Below are 24,825 nucleotides of genomic sequence, written 5' to 3'. Positions count from 1 at the left end.
GTGGGGGTGGATCCTTTGGAAGCACAGCCCAGATGAGAGCAAGGATGGTGATTCTTCTGAGTCAGGGACACCCCCAGTCCAGAAGACCCCCTCTATTGCCAACCAGTCTCCTGCCTAAACCACTCCCAAATGAGGGCACCTAATCCTTGGGGGCAGGAGGAGAAGGGGACGACAGAGGATGAGGTGGCTGGATGGCATCACTGACTCGATGGACGTGAGTCTGAGTGAACTCCAGGAGTTGGTGATGGACAGGGAGGCCTGGCGTGCTGCCATTCATGGGGTTGCAAAGAGTCGGACACGACTGAGTGACTGAACTGAACTGAACTGAATCCCAGCTATGAGACCTGGAGGTGGGGTCCAGTCAAAAATGTGTGGCACGGAGGATGGTCCCTTACAGAGTGGCCGCTAGTGCATCCTTGTTCTGGGGCGAGTCCGCTGGGATGAAACCCCCATGTTGGAGAGGCTTGGTGCCATGTGCTGGGGGCTTGGACTTTCTCTTCCTCATCCTTGCAACCCCACTGTATACCAGCCATGGTCACTGTTCACCCCAAGTCTCCTTTCTGCTTGCACAGGGTCAGACATCCAGTCCAGTCCCCGCCAGTAACAAAGCAAAGTGGGTTCTTGCTCCCTTTCAGGGTCTTTGTGTCATTTCCCACAGGTTCTGATGGCTCAGTGGTAAAGAACCTGCCTGCCAATGCAAGAGATGCAAGAAATGTGGGTTTGATCCCTGGGTCAGGAAGATCTCTTGGAGGAGGAAATGGCGACCCTCTCCAGTATTCTTGTCTGGAAAATCCCTGGGAATGGACAGAGGAGCCTGGCAGGCTATAGCCTATGGGGTTGCAAGAGTTGGACATGACTTAGCTGTAAACCACCACCATAATGTCTGTAGCAATGTCTGCAGGGTACTCCTTATATTCTGGGCACTCCTGCCACTTAGGGGTTGAGTAGGTCCCTTGGGGACCTCCTTGGCTATGTGTACTTCTTATCACTTAGCAGAAAGTGAAGTCTCATAACAAATATTCTCTCCTTAGAAACATGTGAGGAGTCATCTGGGCAGCTTTGTGGATTCAGCTGGGGTCCATTCCTATCTAACGCTGATGGAGCTGACATCCCAGCACAGTCATGGGGAAGATGGATCCTTTCGATTAGACGTCTGCTCTTTTCAGAGCAGCTTACTTCCTTCAGGTCTGCTAGTGCAGGCTCACTGCTACAACTTGCAACCTAAGTATCTGACCTCTGGTCTTCCCAGGTGGAGCTAGTGGCAAAGAACCCACCTGCCAATGCAGGAGACATAAGAGACATGGGTGCGATCCCTGGGTTGGGACGATCCCCTGGAGAAGGAAATGGCAACCCACTCCAGTATTCTTGCCTGTAGAATCCCATGGACAGAGGAGCCTGGCCAGCTACAGTCCCTGGGGTCGCAAAGAGTCAGACATGACTGAAGTGACTTAGCACACAGCACACATCTGATATCTGGGATTGACAAGCTACTGGAAGTTCGATGTTATAACAAGAACAAAGACGGCTTTGGAGATCCTGAGTTCCTGGAGTCCTAGAGCTTGCTCTAGGTTTGAGTTGACAAGGTAGTTTTTAAGCTCAGTGCCTATTGTCTGGGTCTGAGCGTGGGTGGTTCACTGCTGGGCGCTATCCCTGCGGGACACACACAAAATCACCGTAAGCCCTGGGACGGTTCCTGACCCCTGCTCTTTGTTCCTGAGTCCATGCCAAGGTGATTTACGTGTGTGAAAGAAAGAGAGTATTTTTCACATTCTGTTCTGACCCAGAATGAGAAATGTGATGCTCAATAGTTATTATTTTGTAGAAATCGATGGTAGTCAATGTCCTCGTTGCGAAGGTAGCAGAAGGTGGCCACACTGAGTCAGAATAAGGATGATGGCTCTTTCTGTACAGTGTCTCATTCTCCTGACTAATCTGAAGAGCAGGATTATTACCAAAGTTTCTAGAGAAGGAAATTGAAGCCAGATGGAGTGAACTTGCTGTTCTTTGGTCATATAGAAATTAAGTAATGGGCCTGGGTGGCAGGACCAGGTGCCATCTCAGGATGGTGGGACCAGAGTTCTGAGCCTGGGTGCAGAACATGGCCAGTGACCATGCAAACCAGGGACGGATAGTCCTGGCTGTGCTTCCTGGGAGCTCTGCCGAGATGCTGCTCAGGGTCCCAGGGTGCTCTGTGAACCTGGGCTGCTCTCAACTCCACATACTCCACACACCCTCACACCCCACACCCACACAGCCCCAGACCCCACATGCCCCCACACAGTCCACACAACCCTACACCCCACACCCCATACACACTCCACACACACCTACAACCACAGCCCACACCCTCCATACCCCCTCACACACCCTCACACCCCACACCCACACAACCCCATACCCCACATACCCCCTCACACCCCACACACCCTCACACTCCATACACCCCCACACCCCCCTTACACCCCATACCCTCATACCCCACACCCCATACACTCCATACACCCTCCACACACCCCACACCCACACCCCACACACTCCACACACCTACAACCACAGCCCACACACTCCATACTCCCTCACACATGCTTACACCCTACACCCACACAGTCCCATATCCCACATACCCCCTCACACCCCTACACCCTGCACCCCACACCCCATACACACTCCACACACACCTATAACCACAGCCCACATACTCCACACCCCCTCACACCCCATACACCCCCATACCCCATACTCCACATACCCCACACACTCCACGCACCCCACACCCCTACACCCCACACACCCCACACACCTACATCCCACACAGTCCACACAACCTCATACCCCACACCCACACAGCCCCATACCCCACATAACCCCTCACACCCCTACACCCTGCACCCCACACCCCATACACACTCCACACACACCTATAACCACAGCCCACATACTCCACACCCCCTCACACCCCACACTCACACAGCCCCATACCCCACATACCCCCTCACACCCCACACACCCCCACACCCCATACTCCACATACCCCACACACTCCACGCACCCCACACCCCTACGCCTCACACACCCCACACACCTACATCCCACACACTCCACACCCCACACCCACACAGCCGCATACCCCACATACCCCCACACACCCCACACCCACACCCCACACACTCCACACACCCCACACCCCCATACTCCACACACCCTCACGCCCCACACTCCATACCCTCCCACACCCCATACCCCACATACCCCACACACTCCACACACCCCACACCCCTACACCCCACACACTCCACACACCCTCATACCCCATACCCACACAGCCCCATACCCCACATACCCCCACACACCCTCCACACACCCCACACCCACACCCCACACACTCCACACACCCTCCACACACCCCACACCCCCATACTCCACACACCCTCACACCCCACACCCCACACACCCCCACACCCCATACCCCACACACTCCACACGCCCCACACCCCTACACCCCACACACTCCACACACCCTCATACCCCACACACTCCACACACCCCACACCCCTACACCCCACACACTCCACACACTCCACAAACCCTCATACCCCACATACCCCCACACACCCCACACTCCCCACACCCTCACACCACACACCCCCTATACCCCACACCCCCCATACCTCCCCACCCCCCACCCCACACAACACTCACGCCTGTACTCATGACCAGAAACTGGGTGATTATTTCTAATTCATTGTTATCTTGTTCATATGCACAACAGTTGCTTAATTTTGGTGGTAATTTTCAGAAAATATTGTCTGTCTCTCTCAGTGAAATAGCCTGTCCAGATGCCCCCTAAAAAAAAAATCCTGAATCTGGAAAAAACTCAAACTATCTCGAAAGGAAAGTGCTGAGAAATAACTAGAGCTGTCAGTTTTGTTCAACTGTCAGTTCTCCAAAGACTTCAGATGTTAAAAGTGCCAGATGCTATTATCTGTTATTCATGCTCTCATTATGTTCTGCTTTTTACTAAAATCAATATAAACTCCTATTGTACATTAAAGGAATTTCATCGCACCCATGCACTCTCTAAACACACATATATGTATGCCACATTTTCTCTTATGTATCACCAATATAAATTATTATTTTCAAAAGGATGCTATAAATTTTGAAAAAAAAATCTGACAAATGATGTTGACATATTTTTTATGGTATGCAATTTAGGAGTTTATATGATATACAATGCTTCAGTAACAAAATTAAACATTCTTATAATGAGGGTCACCTGTATTTTAATACATATGCTCTCTGCAAGTTTCTAGAGGTAGAACGCTGAGCCAAAAGAAAAAAAAAAGGAGGAAGGGAGAGACAATTATTTCATAATGCGATTGCATATCCAAGAGTCCATAATTTTTTAAGGAAGTTACAAAATATTTAAAAGGTCATATCCAATAAAATTATTCTGTTGAAACAGCACCACATTTTACTGTGCTAAGTTAAATACCATATATTCTGCAAGAATTAATTTTGAATGTATTTGAGTCAAGTAAGTTAAGCTTTCATAGATGATTATTTCTTTCAGAATCTCTTATTCCCTTGTCTTCTACAGTGTGCAGATTCAACAAACAACAGCTGATAACCTTTATATGTTCATCTGTAAATGTACATGCCTTCTTAGAGATACTTTGCTAAGTTCTATCACAAAGAAAATAATAAAATAGCTCTTTTCTGCTTTATGCCATTTTTGTGAAAAATCTAACATCTGAACAGAAAAACAAAGTCTGTTTTTTGTCTTTCTTGTGAAGTCAGGATCAGTACTAAACTGAAAAGAAGGCCATGAAAATTAGTAATGATCCAACATTGCTTTTGGATCAATTAATAGCAATTCCATCCAGTGAGTAAAAGCATTACAAAATAACAACTTAGCAGAAGAGGTCATTGGATATACATTTGTAAAAGGCCAAGACGTTTTGTAAATTATAGTGGAAAACACTACCCAACGCTGAATCCAGGCACCTCCAAATGAAATGGATAATAGTGTATCTGGGGGCTTCCCTGGTGGCTCAGTGGTAAAGAATCCACCTGCCAATGCAGGAGATACGGGTTCGATCCCTGGTCCAGGAGGATCCCACGTACCTCGGAGCAACTAAGCTCGTGCGATACAACTACTGAGCCTGTGCTCTGGAGCCCAGGAGCTGCAACTCCTGAAGCACCTGTGCTCCACAAGCTTCTCTCCATGAGAGAAGCCACTGCAATGGGAAGTCCACGCACCGCAACTAGAGAGTAGCCCCTGCTCGCCACAACTAGAGAAAAGCCCAGGCAGTAATGAAGACCCAGCCCAGCAAATAAATAGCAAATAATATTTTTTAAAAAATAGTGTATCCAGTTTAAGGTCTTATAATTAGGAATTGCTTTGTTCTAGTCACATTGTGAAATGTGAAAGCATAAGCATCATTCACTTGTTTTCTATATATTTCACAGAAGCAGCATTAAAATAACCTTTCTCCTTGTACCTTAATAGACAGCGATCATCAAGCACCCATTTCTCTTTGTTTTTTAGCGGTATATGATTTTCTGCTACTAGTTTCAAACATTTATCAATAATTCAAAATGGAATACTCAGTATTTAATATGAAAAAAGAAATTAGACCAAACCAGGTTTTACTAATTTGCTCTGAAGATCCTGTTCCTTGAGGTCATTCATGCATGTTTTCACCACTGTGTGGTCTTGTGTAAAATAATCGATTGAACTGTTGTCCAGGTAATTAATTAAGGAGATTACATTTGCCTTTATAACTGAGATCAAGGCTTAGAATTTTTCTTAGGTTGGGAAAATCCACGGATTTTGTTTTCCATTGATTTTGAGTGTCAACTCAGAATGATTAAAATTGTATTTACCCTTGCAATGTCATGTCCATGCAATTTAAATGAGATTTGCCTTCAATAACTCAAAATTGTTTTCTCATCTTAAATGGATCAATACTTTTGAGATTTAGGAGACAGTTTTTTTTTAATAGTTCAGTTCAGTTCAGTTCAGTCACTCAGTCGTGTCCGACTCTTTGCGACCCCATGAATCACAGCATGCCAGGCCTCCCTGTTTATCACCAAGTCCCGGAGTTCACCCAGACTCACGTCCATCGAGTCAGTGATGCCATCCAGCCATCTCATCCTCTATTGTCCCCTTCTTCTCCTGCCCCCAATCCCTCCCAGCATCAGAGTCTTTTCCAATGAGTCAACTCTTCGTATGAGGTGGCCAAAGTACTGGAGTTTCAGCTTTAGCATCAGTCCTTCCAAAGAAATCCCAGGGCTGATCTCCTTCAGAATGGACTGGTTGGATCTCCTTGCAGTCCAAGGGACTCTCAAGAGTCTTCTCCAACACCACAGTTCAAAAGCATCAATTCTTCGGGGCTCAGCTTTCTTCACAGTCCAACTCTCACATCCATACATGACCACTGGAAAAACCATAGCCTTGACTAGACAGACCTTTGTTGGCAAAGTAGTTAACCTGATTTTAATATTAAATCCAGAAAGTATTACATTTACTGAATATAAGCTTAACGATAAAAGTAAACTAATTATGTGTTTGAGTGAAACCATCATGAGTTGCCTGACAATAATATATCAGATGGTAAATAAGTGATGTGAAAGGGTCAATGAGATTTCCTTATGAAATCAGGATCAATACTAAGCTTAAAAGAAGACCATGAAAATTAATGATAATCCAACAAGATAGTCCATCCAGAGAGTAAAAACATGAGAAAAAACCAACTTAGCAAAAGAGGTAAAGGAAAACAGGAAGTGATTGATGTGAGACTAAAAACAGGTGTCCAGAAAAATCAAGCTAAACGCTGCCGAGACATTGTGGACTCAGCCACTGTGCATTTAAGCAAATAGTTTAAATTTTATTTGCATATCAGGAAGGACATTCTAATAAGCTAAATTTATTTCTCAATTCTCTATTTAAAAATTAGTGATTCATTTTTTGCAGAATTTCTTTTGTTTTACCAGTGCCTACTGTGTACATGGCAACCCACTCCAGTATTCTTGCCTGGAGAATCCCAAGGACAGAGGAGCCCTGTGGGCTACATTATGTGGGGTCACAAAGAGTCAGACATGACTGAAGCGACTTAACACACTCACACACTATGTACATAAAGAATTATTTCCATGTTCTCCAGGAAATGTTTATTATACTGTAAAGCTCGAAATATATTGAAGTTAATATAGTAAAATATTAACTTAGTTACATGGCTCAAGAAATTCCTCTGTAGTTTTATCTGCCAACATGTGAACTTTTAAAAATTGTGTCTGTGAGTTATAATTTCTCATTCTTTACCAAGGATAAAGGTCCATGGCAGTCCGGGTGTACCCTTATTATTTTATTTATTTTGTGTACAAATCCGGTGAGGGGATGTCATCTAAGTCTTTAAGCCAGAACTCAGATTTGACCCCGATGACTTCAAATACAATTGTTTTTCCAGGGTTTCCTAACACCTTGTGTGCTTCTGTATTTTTTTTTTTTTCCAGAAAGACCCAGTGAGCTCTCTAGAAAATTTAGAGGAAAAGAAGTTCTCTGGAGAGGCCTCCATACCAAGCCCTAAACCCAAGCTCCACACCAGAGATCTCAAGAAAGAACTCATCACGTGAGTGACCTGTGGTTCTAGAATGGAGACTCCTGATCAAAGCCTTGAGTAATAACACCTTGGCTTATGGAGTTGACTTGGCACTGTTTTAGGGCAATTTCGACTGACCGATAGTTAAATATGCTGTGTGTACCTAGATCTCTACTCAGAACTAAGAGGATTATGAAAAAAAGGTGCATAACTTGATCTTGTGCTAAGGGAATTAAAAGTCAAATTGAAAGACAAAATATGCAAAACAATTAGAAATGTTTATGTTCTGATCAGAGATCTTAATCGGACATTCCCTGACCTCAGAGGAGCCAAGTTAGGGCTAGAGGTAGTCTGTGTGAGTGTTAGTCACTCAGCTGTATCTGACATTTTGTGACCCCAAGGACTGTAGCCCATCAGGCTCCTCTGTCCATGGAATTCTCCAGGCCAGAATACTGGAGTGGGTTGCCATTCCTGTCTTCAGGGGATCTTCCCAACTCAGGGATCGAATCTAGGTCTCCCACAATGCAGGCAGATTCTTTACCGTCCAAGCCACCAGGGAAGCCCAGAAACTTTTAAAACTTCCTGCAGAATGTTATTTGGGAAGGGAGTTCATGGGTTTTGTTACATTCTCAAGGAGTTCTGTGACTCAGGAGAGTTGAAAGACCCAGGCAGGTAATACTGGTCAAGCTGCAGTGGGTTGTTCATCAGGAAGGGTTGCGTGGACCAGAAGGCCCTACGCTGAGCCCCAGGACCAGGCAGCCTGAAGAGAGACAGAGTCAGAAGGCAGGGGCAGGACAAGGGTCCTGAGAAGATGGCCTGGTTCAAGTTTTCCATAAACAGACCACAGGATGTTTGAGCAGAAACATGAGCTAGTGCTGGGCTATTTGGGGAAGAGCAGTGTGCAAAGTTCTTCTGAGGCCGTATGCATGTGGGGGACCGTCTGGGGTCAGAAAGATCTTCTAAAATGTTAACTAGAGATGCAAACGTGAGGTGTGGCCTGGGAGATGGTGCTCCTGGGGAAGACATATAGAAGGAAGGGGACAGAGTGCTCATCCCAGAATTTGAGAGCACGCATCCTGCTGGGACCTGAGAGGGTCAGAGACACCCACAAAGAATACAGACCTGGGGACAAGGAGGAAAATGATGGTCATGGGAGCTGAGAGCTCAGAAAATTCCCACTTGGGCCTTTGGTGGTTTCAAATGCCATAGGAAGTTCAGCCAAGTCAAAGCAGAAAAGGCAGAATGTCCAAGCATTGGGTTCCCTTACAAGAATAGTGTTTCCTGATGCCTGAGCGTCCCTGATCACTGTACCCCCTGGGAGGTGACCTGGGCAGCCAGGTACTTACGTCCTCATGGCCTGCTAGTCAAGTTTCTAAAATTTTTGTATGGATTTTGTTTCTGCAATATTATCTCAAAGATCCTCAAAAAGGGCCAATGTTTATCCTTTGAAGGCAGATTTTGGAAATTTCCATAGTTGTTTCAAACTAAATGTAGTGTGAAAAACTGATGATTAACCTGCATCACCATGTTGGAGAGAAAAATGAAGTGCAATTATGTTGTCATGGGCCCTTCTCATTGGTGCAAAGAGAAAGGGCTCCAAAAATGTGGTGAACGATTTTCAGAATGTAGTCATGAATTCCTAGGACAAGAACTCCTTAGAGGCCTTGTGGTTTTCCTCTTTTTTCAGGACAGGTGAGCACTGGGGTGGGTACCACACACTCCCACGAACCTGTGTCACACACAGGTTCTGTAAACAACTCACCCAGTCCTTATCATGCTTTATGTTTCTAACCGGTAAATGTGCCTTAATTGCTTACCAGAAACTGTTTGACTAGAGTAGATTTTTCAATGCTATGGGATCAACATAAATTCATTTAGATTTTGAGCGCCACTTACTGAGGGAACTAGCTGGTTTCCTTTCTCTAAACTGTGACGCTTTCCTTTGCAAATCTTCCCAGAACATATCACCCAACTGGCACATGTTACTGTGTAAGATTTCTCATCGAAGATCTGTAAATTAACCCAGCCATCAGAGCCCAACGCATCAGTTTTTCCTACTATGTCATTCCTTCAGCCTTTGCTTTATTGCTTGACCTCTTTAAAGCACAAAGCTTCAACAAAATAATTAGCCACTATTTAAACGCATGCTTTATCATTATACTTCCTAAATGCACACTTTATCATTATACTTTCTAAGTAATTTATCACTGTCTGGTTTAAAAATCATTGGCACTTTTTTGCCTCTCCTGGCAGTATTAATAAGGATGATTAAAAAAAAAAGAAATAAAATTTAAAGTGAAATAAAATAAACGCAATGCTGTTTTGGCACACCAGGTGGCGATGTATTTCCAAAGTGGGAATTCCCAGGCTGTTAGAAGCCATCCCTCACGCTCTGAATATTCCAGCTGCATAATGATCAGAAAAGACTGTTTCTCTGTTGAGCGGGCGACTGGCACTTGCAGGATAACTCAGCTCAGATGTGAATTATTGTTCTCTTTTTTTTGTTTGCATATATTTGTAGTTTTTAATTTTCCTTCCTGATGTTTTAAGAAGGTGGTGGGCAGAGAGCTGGCTGGTTTAGCTCAGATCAAGCTCTGAAAATTAGGCATCTCTCGAGAGATGGAGGTGTTCTACTCTTATGGTTTCTTTAGACTACCTGAGAATGATTGGAAAGTAGCTTACAGGAAAAATATACTGAGAAGGTGACATTTCAGAAATCTTAAATGTCATAAGACTATCCCCAGATACTCCTCTAAAGGGACAGAGTCTGATTCCACACATGGGTAAATCTCTCCATAAGGCAGGGTGCCTAGAACATCAGAAGGCATGACTGACATAGCTGATGCTTCCTCTGATTATTGGCACCGTCATAAAGGCCACTGAGTGGGCGGGGGTTAATCTGCTCACCCCCAGCAACATTTTAGTAGTGTCAGAGAAAAATAAATGGCTGAGAAACCAAGGTATACCTGTTAACTATGGGAGTAAACCTGTTCAGAACAACTATCCTCTTTCATTATTTTTAAGCCACACATAAGATACACAGAATGTGACCATCTTCTCAGATGAATGAAGTGCCTGGGACAGACTCTGGGCAGGTGGGTGGGAAAGACTACTGCTTAGGTTGTTGATTCGTGAGTGTCTTTGGTGAGTTCAAACCTTAGGATGAAACTGATCACAAGCTTTATTAACTAGACCTCTTAACTATTTCTGTACTGTCAGCAGCTTTCCCATCTGAAATGTCTATTTATGTGTCAGCCATAGGTAGTATTTTCAAAGATCTTTTTCAGGTGATTTCTAACATGTTTATGAAGCTACTACGTTATCTTTCTCTTTAAAAATTTACAAAACTTTCTGAAATCTATGATGTAGTTGGTACCAGTAATCCTAAGAGCCACTATCATGATAAAGCATGGGTTTATAATAATTATTTTTTAACTCGTGTTTTCAAAGAAATAGAACAGCATTGATTGTTGACTCTCACCCATCACCAGAAAACATGTTTTAGCATCACTTTCTGGCATCATTCTGAATCAGAGAACTGATACAAGGCTGGAAACTCATAATTTAGGACCATAAGTTTCTTCTTGAGCTTTTCAGGTGGCTCAGTGGTAAAGAACCCACCTGCCAATGTAGGAAACATGTGTTTGACGCCTGGGTTGGGAAGATCCCCTGGAGGAGGAAATGGCAACTCAGTCCAGTATTCTTGCCTGGAGAATTCCATGGATAGAGGAGTCTGGTGGGCTACAGTCCATGGGGTCGCAAAAAGTGGAACATGACTGAGCAGCTAAGCCCATACAAATTTCTTCTTAGCGAGTTTGCGGGTCCTTATACAGCTACATCCTTAGTTCCTTATTTACTTTAGCTTCTGCACATCTCACATGTGTTGCTGCTGCTGCTGCTGCTAAGTCGCTTCAGTCATGTCCAACTCTGTGCGACCCCATAGAAGGCAGCCCACCAGGCTCCCCCATCCCTGGGATTCTCTAGGCAAGAACACTGGAGTGGGTTGCCATTTCCTTCTCCAATGCATGAAAGTGAAAAGTGAAAGTGAAGTCGCTCAGTCGTGTCTGACTCCTAGTGACCCCATGGACTACAGCCTACCAGGCTCCTCTGTCCATGGGATTTTCCAGGCAAGAGTACTGGAGTGGGTTGCCATTGCCTTTAACTTGTCTTAAAAGAGAAGCTACCACATTCTTAACCAGTCAGGCAGAGCCAATGCCCCCATGAATGCACCTAATCCCGATTCTGTGTTTTTATTGACCCAGCTGTCCGACACCAGGATGCGATGGGAGTGGCCACGTCACGGGCAACTATGCATCTCACCGCAGGTAGCTCACCGCCTGCTGGGTCAGGCTCCATCATCCCATCCTCTTCAAGGACTTGTCCTCAGCCCTTCTAGAAAGACATTCTCTCCATAGGAAATTGGAGGCTGAGTTAGTTGGGTGTTTGGCTCATTTTGTTTCTCAGAAATAAAGCTAACTTAAATCTTCAGTCTTTCTACTTATGTTGTAAAGAAATTATACTTTTACGATCAAAAATGATTTTCTGATCCTGTGGTGCAGGCTACAACCCAGAAGCTAGGGTTCACCTCAGGCTGTGGTCCCATTTAGCTTTACACAAAACCTAGGTAGGAAGGACAGCAGTGACCGGGCTTACCCTTCACGCTGTGGGGACTTCCTCCCCCGGGCCGGCGGCTGGTGCAGGAGTAAAGAGACAGCGGAGCAGACAGTGAGAGCTCGGCCCTTCCACTCTCCTGCGTCACTGTGTGGTTCGCTGTCCCTCTGGCTGTGGCTTTAACCCTGAGCACCATCCCTCAGGATTCAGACAGAGGGTTCTCTGGGTCGGTCATCACTAGGGTCTGCGTGTCCCTGGGTAAAGCCCCTGGCTTGGTAAATAGCAAACCACAGTCTACAAGAAGTAGTCCAGGTGTCCAAAGCCTGATCCAGCTAACCCGGGTTCAGACCTGGTTCTTTTTCCCAGACACCTGTCCATGGGTTGAACGTGGGTTTGTTCAGAATCTGAGGCTGCCCCCCGGGTCAGGCCTGCATGTGGCAGCGTGTCTCTATTTTTGCCTCTCTCCTCCCTCTTCAGTGTTTCTGGATGTCCCCTGGCGGATAAGACCCTGAAATCCCTCATGGCAGCCAACTCTCAGGAGCTCAAGTAAGTGTGGACCCAGCCTCTGCACCTGTGTCTGGCCAGGGTGGTCCTAACCAGGGGCAGATGGCACCTCAGTAAACCACAGCCACGTACCCTCTTACCGAAAGTACACAACTAAAATCAAGTCCCTGAAATTTAGTTTAGTTCATTTACTGGCCTTGGAAATGTACTGGCCTTGAGCAAAAGATGAGAACCTTGCATGATGTTGACAGGTGCCCAGTGGTAAGTTGTGGGTCAAATCTCAGGTTATTCCAAAATAAGGTTAAAAAGAAGAAAAGACAAGTGCAGGATAACAACAGATACAGTTTCTCCCAAGCATTGGGAAGTAGTTACATATCAGCATTTCCTTTTTTTATTATTATTTTTTTAATATAAATTTATTTATTTTAATTGGAGGCTAATTACTTTACAATATTGTATTGGTTTTGCCATACATCAGCATGAATGAATTCTTAGCCAAAACCAGTTGTATTTAAGCAAAAAGAACCCCCCAAAATTGGCTCATCCTGTTTTTGAATACCTGGCTCTGTGCTGTATTGTGGGACCCACTCTTCTGCCATGCCAACAGGGCCCCAGCTCTGCTTTCATTTTTCCAGGTGTCCTACCCCAGGCTGCGACGGTTCAGGGCATGTGACTGGAAACTATGCCTCCCACCGCAGGTAGGACAGACCCCGCCCCCAAGATGGAGATCAGAGGGGCAGCAGCATACCATGAGATCACACACTTCTCTCTTGCTTTTTGTTGGGTCCCTGCTTCAGCCTGTCCGGCTGCCCTCGTGCTAGGAAAGGTGGTGTCAAGGTGACTCCTACCAAGGAAGAAAAAGAAGACCCTGAACTCAAGTAAGTGACCCGGCTTCAGGGCAGAAGCCTAACGAGGGTCAGCGGGCAGGACTTGGGATCCAGGTTGGGAGGTGGCTGGGGACCCAGCATCACGAGTGCTGAAACAGCACAGACAGAGCGGTCAGGGGCTGGAGGAAACCTCCACTTCCCCACCTGTGCTCGCTCGGTTCTCAGATGCTGCAGAAGGAGTAGGGGGTTTCTTTTTTCAGTTTGTTTCAAAAGGAAGCCTCCTGGGGATGTGCCCTGGTGTCATCAACATGGTTGTACCTCCCCTGGAACTTCCATCCTGCCTAAGACACAATTTTATCTAAATTGAATTCCCTCCTCTGAGAAATATGCCTCAAGCCTTGGGTGATGGGCTTCCCAGGTAGCCCTAGTGGTAAAGAACCCATCTGCCAATGCAGGAGACTTAAGAGATGTGAGTTCCATCCCTGGGTCAGAAAGATCCCCTGGAGGAGAGCATGGCAATGCACTCCAGTATTCTCACCTGAGAATCCCATGGGCAGAGGGGCCTGGTGGGCTACAGTCCATAGGGTCAGGAAGAATCGGACACGACTGAAGGGAGTTGGCACAATGACTTGATAAAGTGGGATGACAGCTCTCTCCTCCAGATAATGCATGACAGTTGCTTAGCTCAGAGCCTGGGGACCATTGTCACTGCCGGGACCCATTGTCTCCCTGGTTGAAGGTAGACAGCATCTATCAGACATCTGGTAAACCCTGTCATCTCCCTTAGTTGATTCCTGTGTGATTTGAACTCACCATCACCTCCTCGATTTGGTCACAGCGCCTCACCTGGGTTATCTCATCTCCCCCAGCAGCTAATGACTGTGTTATGTTTCTCTAGATGCCCTGTGATTGGGTGTGACGGCCAAGGTCACATATCAGGTAAATACACGTCCCACCGCACGGCGTCTGGATGTCCCCTGGCTGCCAAGAGACAGAAGGAGAACCCGATCAATGGGGCACCCCTCTCCTGGAAGCTGAACAAACAGGAACTTCCCCACTGCCCCCTGCCAGGCTGCAATGGGCTGGGCCACGTCAACAATGTGTTCGTCACCCACAGGAGGTGAGCTTTGCTGTCTGTCATGTGGTTGCTATGATTGATTGTCACTTGCTGGGTTGGGGGGAGAGACCCCCCAAGGTCAGAAATGTTCGACAAATGAGCACCTTAGATTTCAAGCAATAAGTCTTGCCAGAGAGATATTAGACCAGTTTGAAAGATGGAAAATGTTCTTTTCTCTATTTCTGAAATTCACTGCTCGACTTTCAGGTACTTTCAAAACTGTGCTTGTGTCTTTTGTCCTCAAATGTTGCTCATGCCACTGTTTTTCGGATGGTTCTGTCTTTCAAGGGTTTGTTTTACTTCTGGGTGGTGACCCAGAAGGTGGTGACCCAACGAGTCTCTGATGTCGTATGGTTGTGAAGCTTCATTTTACTCATTGGTGTCGTTCCCTTCTGCTCACGAACTGGCTCCATTTCAGACCAAATGGTAGATAGTTTGCAGCTGGGAAGCTATGACTCGTCCCAGCAGCCAGAAAGAAAAGGACACAGCCACTGATAAGTACACAGAGGACGAGAGAGGTTCAGAAAAGCCTTTCTAGCTTCCCAAGTACTCAGCTCCTTCTCCACTCAGTGGCATGCGCTTCACCCCGGCCCGTGGCCAGGAACACTGATCCTAGCCCAGGTGTCATCCTCATTCCACCTCAAGGAGAGGACCTGGAGGGTTCCTGCATGCTTCTCCGGGCACTGGACCCTTCCCGTTGTGGGGCTGTGGTTCACGATGCAGATTTAAGATCTGATGAAGCACGAGGGAGTCCTGGCGCTCTGCTCATGGGCAGGATGCAAACACAGCAAAGCTGAATCCATTCCCAGGTGCGTGTCTGTATGTCGGGAAATGAGGTTCTCTTCTCTGAGAGTCACACCTGCTTGTAGAGGAATCTGGACTCTTTATCCTTTAACATTTATTTATTATTTACTGATTTATTTGGCTGTGCTGGGTCTTAGTTGCAACATACAGGATCTTTAGTGGTGGCCTTTGGGATCTAGTTCCCTGACCAGGGATTGTACCTGGGCCCTCTGTATTGGGAGTGTGGAGTCTTAGCCACTGGACCACCAGGGAAGTGCCCCTGAATTCTTCCGGTGGTTGCTTTTCTGATGGTTCTCAGATGTCTGAGCACGTTCACAGCAGCACACACTGTTTTCTGCTGGGTCTGCACTGCCATCTCCTATTTAGGAAGGACAGTCACAAATCAGGTGAGCCCAGTAGCACACGGGCTCCACAGCGGCCATGCTTCCTTATCACAGAGACTGTAATATCCATGTTGACATCAATAATGAAACTTCAATGCTGGACAGTGGCGAGCACATCCCTCAGTTAGAATTCTCTGTAAACACCTGGATAGTCTTACATGATGACACCAAGGCCTGATGAGGGTGCAGGGACCCTCAGGGCTGTGGATGGAGGAGGAGGAGCTGAAAGAACTCTGTCGGGAAGCTGATGTATCAGGTGTAATGGGGCAGGTGAGCAAGGGTGCCCTGTCATCCAGCTGCCGGCTCAGCCCCAGAGACACCACTGAACCTGGAGGTGGAGACAGACGTGTCCGAGGAGGTGTGCTCCCCTGACTCCAGGCCGGGGCCCACGCGCCCCCCACCCACCCCCCACCACGGTCCCCGAAGCACAGGAAACAGCAGTGGTTCCCCATGTGGGGCTGCTGATCCGTGTGGGCCTGAAGGCCCTCGAGGACTGGAGCAGGTACTGAGTGACACAGCACCAAGGGACACGTGTGTTGTGATTTTGTTTCCACCAAGTGAAAAAACATGTAGCAAAATCCCATTTTTAAAGAGTCAGGTAATTACTCCTCTATAGTTGGAGTCAGTGGCCGTCTCTGGGGGCCAGGAGACAGCTCTTGCTAAGGGGCTGGTGAGGCTTGAAAGCATGCTCTGTGTTTGCAGGTAAACGCATGGTAAACCCCTCAAGGCTGTTCTTTCAACTGCAGATATGCATTGTGTGTATCTATGTACAGGCTGTTTATTTTGTAATGTGAAAAAGCAAATTAGGAGCTCAAAAAGTATAGGCTGCAATATTAATGCAGAGATATTATTTTATAGGAGAGAAACAATTAAGAGTTTAGACAAATGAATAATTCAGATTGCACTGCTTTTCAGTCTTGCTACTCAGAGAGCCTGAACGTCACCTGGGGAAATTCTCTTTGAGGTGGAATGCTTTTCTTTTATGCTTATGGGATTTCATACAAGTAATATAATAGAATGCCTAGCTTATTGCCTGGCACATAATAAGTGTTTGACACAGACTATTTCCTTTCCCTTTTGAACAGTTGTATTAATGTATGTGCATATATGCAATAATTCATTACAGTAGGGATGACTTGTGCTGGGATCACACTACTGGCCTACGATACACCTTTATCTGTCCTGTTCTTGCCTCTAACATCCTGACGTGGTTCGGTTGTCTTTCCCATCTCTGCCAAAGGCCATCTGCCATCCAGGTTGCTCTGTCCTGGCAGAGAGCCTGTTCCAAATAAGTTCCTCACACTGTTTATTCCTTTAAACTCTCACAAACCCCATGAGCTACAGGCGCTGTGGTTGCCTCCGTTGACAGACAAATTGTTGTGCAGGGAAGTTCAAGAATAGCCCCCGTGCACAGCTCACAGCATCAGGACACAAAGCCCCTCTCGTGAGCTAGGTACCAGCCCACCCCTGGTGTTTCCTGGCTCCTTCCAACCACCAGGCAAACACTCCTGCAGATTCCTCTTGGGCATCCTCTAAGGCACGGTCTGTAACTTTTCCCATTTGAGATTCAGCAAAATGAGAACAATTATGAAGGACAGTTACCTGTGCATGACGTCAGTGTTGTGTTTGTTGTTTTTGTTTCATCACTAAGTCATGTCTGACTCTTTGCAACCCCACGGACTGCCACATGCCAGACTTCCTTGTCCTTCACTATCTCCCGGAGTTTGCTCAAACTCATGTCCATTGAGTCAGCGATGCCATCCAACTGTTTCATTCTTTGCCGCCCACTTCTCCTCCTGCCATCAATCTTTCCCAGCATCAGGATTACATGATAAGTACTTTACAACCTTGCTTTGCGTCTTCATGTTACAAACCTCCACTTTGAAAGAATGGCAACTGAGGTGACAAATGGTGTTGTATTAAATACACAAACACACACATACGCTCATGGATGTTCGAAGCTGAAAACCAGAAGTCCTGGGACTAAATATAACTCATTTATTACTAGATACAACTGTCATTTTATTGAAGATTATAAATACACAGGGACGTCCCTCACACAAATGTGTCACCTGCAATTTCATTATAACAGAGCAGACAAAGATATAGTTTAAAATTGCCTTCCTGTACTTTCATAGCACTGTGAATTTGGTCCAAGCCATATAAAGCACATCTTTCCTGCCTTTACAAAGCATTGCCCAGACCCTGAAGGTGACGCCGGGCCAACCTCCCCTTTCCCTGAGCAGCAAGAACTGAGCCTTGTGGAGGACCTGGCCTCCTCAAAAGAAAAAGGAACTTTAAAAATATTTTTTAGCCCCAGTTTTCTTAAATTTAGGATTTGTTTCATATCCTTGGAGATACAAAATACCCAGTGGCATTTTTAAAAATTTTTCTTGGCCTGGCCACAAGCATGTGGGATCTTAGTTCCTCCACCAGGATGGAGCCTGTGCCCCTGCGTTGCAGGCTCGGACTCTTAACCCTTGGCCCACCACGGAAGCCCCCAGTGGCATCTTTAGGCCGGAGTCTTGCATCTGTCGTGAACTCTACTCGATGTCAGTCCCGTGGCTGTGGGGCTTCACTGACCATCCACACAACCGCTCCTCTCACCCCGCGTTGTCTGGATAACCCAGACCCTCAAGGGAAGAGTCAGAGAACTCTCTGGAGGCGTTAACATCCATCTTGTTCCCAGCCTCCCGCAGGTCACTTTTAAAGTCCCATTTACCAACTAGAGAGTAATCCTGTTTGTGACCCTTTTCTCAGAACACAATAGGTGACATAAAACAAGACAGACTGGCAAAAACTTCCCAGAAAAATAAAGAAAGATAATGCAGCGTATAGAGGCCACTCTTTTTTTTTCACATCTTCTTTCTTTTTTTTATTGGAAGATAATTGCTTTATAATATTGTGCCAGTTGAGGCCACTGTTTACATGAGCAGTTTCCAAAACAGAATATCATGGTCACAGTTCAGTTTCTGCTTTTCCATTATTTTATTTCCCTGTGTAAAATATTTCATAATTTATCACGTCTCGGAAAACCACACAGCCTTCCTTTTACATGTAGTAAAATACATATCTAGTATTAGTTCATATCATCTTAATATAGAATAATTTTAAATTCTTCAAAAAATGCATGCACTCTACAAGCGTTTACTAAGGGTTTTGCTTCAGAAATATCCTCTTTCATTCTACCAAATGTCCTAATCTTTGGATGGAAAATGATTGTTTCATGAATAATTAGTAACCAAATTTCCATGGGAAAAAATATTTTCAATGGTTGATTATTATAATTTTTAAATTTTATTTCAAAGTTGTTGATCCAAAAATATAACAAATGACAAAAAATTAATGGCTGCTTAGAACAAAAAATCATCTCATCATGTCCAACAGAAAACATGTTTTGTTCAATGTTGTCATTATCATTTTGGTGCAATTTAAATAAAACAGATGAAAGAAGCAGGCCTGAATGGAACAGCTTTGTAGGAAAGATATATAAACAGTCTATAGGACAGTGTACTGCGAGCAATGAGGGCACCTAAATGTGCCTGCAGCCCCTCCTTTTATTTTCCTGTCGGGTACCTGGCCCAGCAGTAAAGAACCTGCCTGCCAATGCAGAAGATGTGGGTTCGATCCCTGGGTTGGGAAGATCTCCTGGAGAAGCGAACGGCTACCCACTCCCATATTCTGGCCTGGAGAATTCCACAGACTGTATAGTCCATGGGGTCTCAAAGAGTTAAACATGGACTGAGCAACTTTCACTGCTTTTGTTTTAGGAGATATTGTTACTCTCTGCACAGAGACTGCAGACTATAATGTAATGAGTAGGCAGGCAAAGACTTAAAGAGTATGTAGTGAATACAAAATTTTAATTTTTCTAAGAAATAGTATGGGTTTCACCCACTGGTGTAATTTTCACTTTCACAGCTTGTCTGGATGTCCTCTCAATGCACAAGCCATCAAGAAGGGCAAGGTCTCTGAAGAACTAATGACCATCAAGGTCAAAGCATCTGGAGGTAGGACAGGGTGGGGCCACGACCCCCAAGGTTTGGCCCCCCGAGGGGCCTACATCCAAACCCTGCTCCATGCTGGAAGTGCTATTTGAATGGGCAAGAAAGACGCTTCCCTGAAATTTGAACTAAGCTATAACTTTCTCTAAAAAACAATGTCTTGGTTTTTTCCTTATTTTTTAATAAGGATCTCCAACAAAGAAAATCGGGCAATGATGCTGGATGAATTAGGGTACACTGGTTGAACTTTTGTCCTTCAATCTTAAAATGACAGTTTTTGTATGAGCCTGCATGTGTGTGTGTTCCTGGTATGAGCCCTCTTTCAAATTTCAAGGTCTGGGCACCCATGTTTGAATCCTTCCTTACCTTTTGTCCTACACCCAGAATGATATTTTTATGGTGAATCCAGATGGTTTAATTCAGCATCTCTGTCTCTATTTCCCTGCATGCTTTCCCAGGGTCGACCCCCAACACAGTGGCTAAGCCACCCTCCCTACTGGAATCTTCTCATGTCCCTCTGATTTCCAAGTACTTTTCTTGAGTTCTTATCAGCGTTTTCTCAGGCTTGCGTTCTTCTCTTACAAGATCATCCTAACGCATCTGGGGAACAGAGGCGAAGTCATTACTTGGCTTTATCGATTTTAGTCAATGGCATCTTTGGAACTCAGTTCTACACGAGTCTGAAAGCATTGCTCCATCTTTTAAATCCATGCGTGACTCTTAGAAACAGTGGCTTGTTTCCAGGCTGTGCTTCCATGCACAATATGCCTCGTGCACCTCGCACATCCTCCTGTTGTAGGTGTGTAACATTTGCCCCAGGGGTGGCCCTAGGAGTAGAGTTGCTCGGCCGTGGAGCCTGCGAGGCCCAGCTTCAGTAGGTGATACACCGTTGTTCCAGAGCAGTGACCCAGGAGGGTCCCAGAGCCTGTACCTCTTCACATAAGCGGTCGATTCCCACCCAGCCTGCTTCCAGGCATTGATCTTACTAAATCTAAACGCTGGTGATCACATTTATCCTGCTGAATTGTCATCTTCTGGTTTAGAGTCATCATTCTGGACTGTTGAGATGACCTTAAATCCTGCTTCTGGCATCTGAATATCAGCCACTATTCCTAACTTTTAAAATCTTTAAAATGCACTCATATTCCTCCTATAAAAGAATGACGGGAAGATAACCCCATTCATTGAGAACCTGTTGTCTGTTCAGCACTTTATGTTTTTTTGTGTTAATTCTCACAGCATTTTATTGAAGCACGAGGAGGTGAAGTGACTCAACTTCAAGAACAAGGGTCAGACAGTGTTCAGACTCCAAAGCCACACTGCCCCCACACCACATTTGCTTCTGATTAAAGTCCATGAAGAAGTCAAGCTATGGGTCCCTGGGCTCGAACCCACCTGCCAGGACCCCCTCTGCCTCTAATAGTGGCTCCCTACGTTTGGTCACTAATCAGCACAGTCCAGGTGCTCCTGTCCTGGTAGCTTGTGCACAAGAGGACTCACAGGCCTTGGATCTCAGGTCAGCCCTGCCCCTTCCCTTGGCCCCAGCCAGCTGATGTGGTCATGTCAGTGGTCAGTGAGCCTCCTTTAGGCCCTGTGAGGCTCTGGCCTTCTTCGCGGGAGGGGTGATGACACCTGCCCCACAGGGTCCAGCCAAGTTCCAATGAGACCTTACTTGTGAACCCATCTGGCAGCAGACCTGGAACACAGCAGAGCTACATTGAATGCTGGGGCATTTCTTACCAAGGGAGTCCATCCTGCAACACTTTGAACCCACTTTCTTAGAATCTTGGACATGGATTTGGGTAAAAATTCAACATTTCAAGTTAAAGTCTCACTTTCATTTGTCAAGTCGTGTCTGACTCTTTGCAACCCCGTGGACTGCAGCACACCAGGCTTCCCTGTCCCCCACCATCTCCAGAGTTTGCCCAAGTTCATGTCCATTGTATTGGTGATGCCATCCAACCATCTCATCCTCTGTCGCCCTCTCCTTTTGCCTTCAATCTTTCCCAGCATCAGGGTCTTTTCCAATGAGTTGGCTCTTCGCATCAGGTGGCCCAAGTATTGAAGCTTCAGCTTCAACATCAGTCCTTCCAATGAGTATTCAAGGTTGACTTCCTTTAAGATTGACTGGTTTGATCTCCTTGCAGTCCAAGGGACTCTCAAGAGTCTTTTCTAGCACCACAGTTCAAAAGCATCAATTCTTTGGCACTCTGCCTTCTTTACGGTCCAGCTCTCACTTAGCAAACCACACATTAAACATAGATGGACTCACATTTGTCAGTCTTCTTTTTTCACTTTGAAATGAAACAATCTGACTTTTTACAGGTATAGAGAGTGATGAAGAAATTAGGCATTTGGATGAAGAAATAAAGGAACTCAATGAGTCCAACCTTAAAATTGAAGCCGATATGATGAAACTCCAGACACAGGTAAAAAGAAATAAAGAGGGAAAGGGATAAGGATGGGACAAGACCCACTTGGTGCCCTGTCCTTCCGAAATCTGCTTCCACGTTCCCAAGTTCTCTCCCTTTCAGATCACGTCCATGGAGAGCAACTTAAAGACCATCGAGGAGGAGAACAAGCTGATAGAACAGAACAATGAGAGCCTGCTGAAGGAGCTGGCGGGGCTCAGCCAGGCCCTCATCTCCAGCCTTGCGGACATCCAGCTCCCACAGATGGTCAGTCTGAGGCCACGGCTCTCTCCCCGTGCCCCCAGGCTCCCTCCCAGGGCTAGAGCAGAGGGGTGGCTTGGGCTGGTCACTCGGTCCTTCCACTCGTGTGCAGTTTCCACATGTCCAGGGGCTGTTCAGTTTGAGCCATCAGGTCAGGGAGAGGAGGTGCCCCAGCACACAGAGAGCAGGAGGTGAACAAACCTGACTGTGGATCCCATCATCACCTAGAAGGACAGAGAAAGGGGGAAAAGAGCCTGCCTCTGACTCTCAGAAGGGGAATGTGGACAAAGGGGTTGGAGGATGAAAGAGGACAATTCCCACCAGACAGCTGTCCCCCCACCCCCACATCCCTTCTGTCCCAGCTCAGGGCGGTCTGGGGAAGCTTCTGGCATGAGCAGGGCCTCCCCTCCCCTGCCTGGCCTGCACCCCCTTCCACAGACGAGGTCTCTGTGCTGAGCTCATGCACACAGGAGCTGAGGCTGAGACCCCTCCTCGGGAGAAGGGGTGCAGAAGGGGTGCAGCTGGGAGGGGCCTGACCCAGTAGCCAGACCTCCACCCTATGTGGCTCCAAGCTTTTCCCAAAGTATAGACAGTCGGTCGGCCTTCCCAGATGGCACTAGTGGTAAAGAACCCGCCTGCCAATGCAGGAGACGTAAGAGATGTGGGTTCAACCCCTGGGTTGGGAAGATCCCCTGGAGTAGGGAATGGCAGTCCATTCCACTATTCTTGCCTGGAGAATCCCATGGACAAAGGAGCCTGGTGGGCTACAGTCCATGGGGTCTCAAAGAGTGGGACACAACTGAAGGGACTTGGCACACACACACAGATAAGTGGTCACACTCACTCTGCTAGCTGAGTGAAGAGCCAGCCCACCACACACTCACCTCTGACTCTCCCTGAACTCCAACCACCACACGGGTCCCCTCACCCCTCCCCAGGCTCCAGGGTCAGAATACCACACGCCATAGACCTGCTTCCCCTTTCCCAGCAGCCCAGGTCACGTGACTGGAGCCCCGTGTTCTGTCCTCCTTCAGGGGCCCATCAGTGAGCAGAATTTCGAGGCGTATGTCAACACGCTCACAGACATGTACAGCAACCTGGAGCGGGACTACTCGCCGGAGTGCAAAGCTCTGCTGGAGAGCATCAAGCAGGCGGTCAAGGGCATCCACGTGTAGACCGCAGTGCCCCAGCCCTGGGGAGCCCTGCCAGCCTCACAGACGCACCTGGAGGGGCTCCAGGCCACCCGGGCAGGCAGTGGCCATATTGCATTTACAATTGCAACATTGCACTAATTTTCCCCCCCCCCAACTGAAGTGAAAAGGAAAGAAAAACTATGATAGACTCTTTGGATGAAAAAGCAATGCAGTCAAATATTAGATCTTATTTATTTTCATATGTTTTCCTTTTATTCCTTCATTGCACTCTTTTGGTTTTTTTTTTGTACAGTATATGTAAAATAAATGTGACATTTTTATATTTTATTTATTTCTAATCAAAGAGTTTTTTATCTTTTAACTGCATTTTGAAGTCTGCCATATTTTTACAAGTGTGTTTATTAATTTATTTTCCAATAGAATTTAAATATTAGAAATGCTATTCTCAAATCACATATCTGGCTGGGTTTAAAGGAGAAGACAAAAAAAATATGAAGGAAAATCCTTGTCTAAGGACTGCACTGTGGACCAGTTTAATTGTTATTGCACACTCTACCCCCCACCCCCAACCCCTTCACGAGCTTTGTGTTTTCGAACGGGCTTGGGTAAAATGCGTGGAGGGACACAGATAAAAGGCACTCACTCACAGGATGTGTGCCTTACAGAAGCACAGTTGACTGAAAACCAGCCTGTTTCAAATTTGTTAGCAATAATTAAATAGAGCAATCAGCAAAGTATTCGACTTGGCTGTCCGGTTTCAGTTCATATGAATTATTTATTTGAAATTACTTCAAGAAACAAGCTTTTTAGCGATGCAGGTTTGTCTATTTGTTTTTCAGGTTATACCAGATAGTTGGCGGCTCTTACCCCAGACGAGAAATAAGACTTGATGTAACTGGCCAGGCTTTCCTGCCACTTGTTGGTACAATACGCAAGGGACACTATTGTAGATTTGTACTTAGCAAATGTAAACGCACCCAAATGGAAAACTGTGTAGATACCATATCCCCTGAAATAGCATTTATCTTACTGGGTTGACTGGAAAGGAATGGAAAATACAGTCACACAAGCACCAATGATACCCGGATCTGAGTCATTGCTTTAAACACTGGCAACATTGTCTCAGCCCCCTGAGGCAAACAGAC

At 46.2% G+C, this 24,825-nt stretch overlaps 1 protein-coding gene across 1 annotated transcript in view; it reads left to right on the top strand.

The window, feature by feature from the left end:
• The window catches only part of ST18 (ST18 C2H2C-type zinc finger transcription factor), an 82,673-nt gene extending 58,525 nt beyond the window's left edge, over positions 1-24,148 (top strand). The window contains exons 14-23 of the mRNA XM_055546385.1: positions 7,519-7,634; positions 11,867-11,929; positions 12,693-12,761; positions 13,355-13,417; positions 13,517-13,597; positions 14,445-14,666; positions 19,772-19,860; positions 22,180-22,283; positions 22,389-22,532; positions 23,561-24,148. Of these exons, the coding sequence (XP_055402360.1) occupies positions 7,519-7,634; positions 11,867-11,929; positions 12,693-12,761; positions 13,355-13,417; positions 13,517-13,597; positions 14,445-14,666; positions 19,772-19,860; positions 22,180-22,283; positions 22,389-22,532; positions 23,561-23,701 (1,092 nt within the window). The 3' untranslated portion in view covers positions 23,702-24,148. The remainder of the gene's footprint in view (positions 1-7,518; positions 7,635-11,866; positions 11,930-12,692; positions 12,762-13,354; positions 13,418-13,516; positions 13,598-14,444; positions 14,667-19,771; positions 19,861-22,179; positions 22,284-22,388; positions 22,533-23,560) is intronic.
• The last annotated feature ends 677 nt before the right edge of the window (positions 24,149-24,825 follow it).

This window comes from Bubalus kerabau, chromosome 14, assembly GCF_029407905.1.
Source record: "Bubalus kerabau isolate K-KA32 ecotype Philippines breed swamp buffalo chromosome 14, PCC_UOA_SB_1v2, whole genome shotgun sequence".
NCBI classification, from domain to species: Eukaryota; Metazoa; Chordata; class Mammalia; order Artiodactyla; family Bovidae; genus Bubalus; species Bubalus kerabau.
Note: the sequence above shows the minus strand (reverse complement) of the source record. Positions and strands in the feature narration are given on the sequence as shown.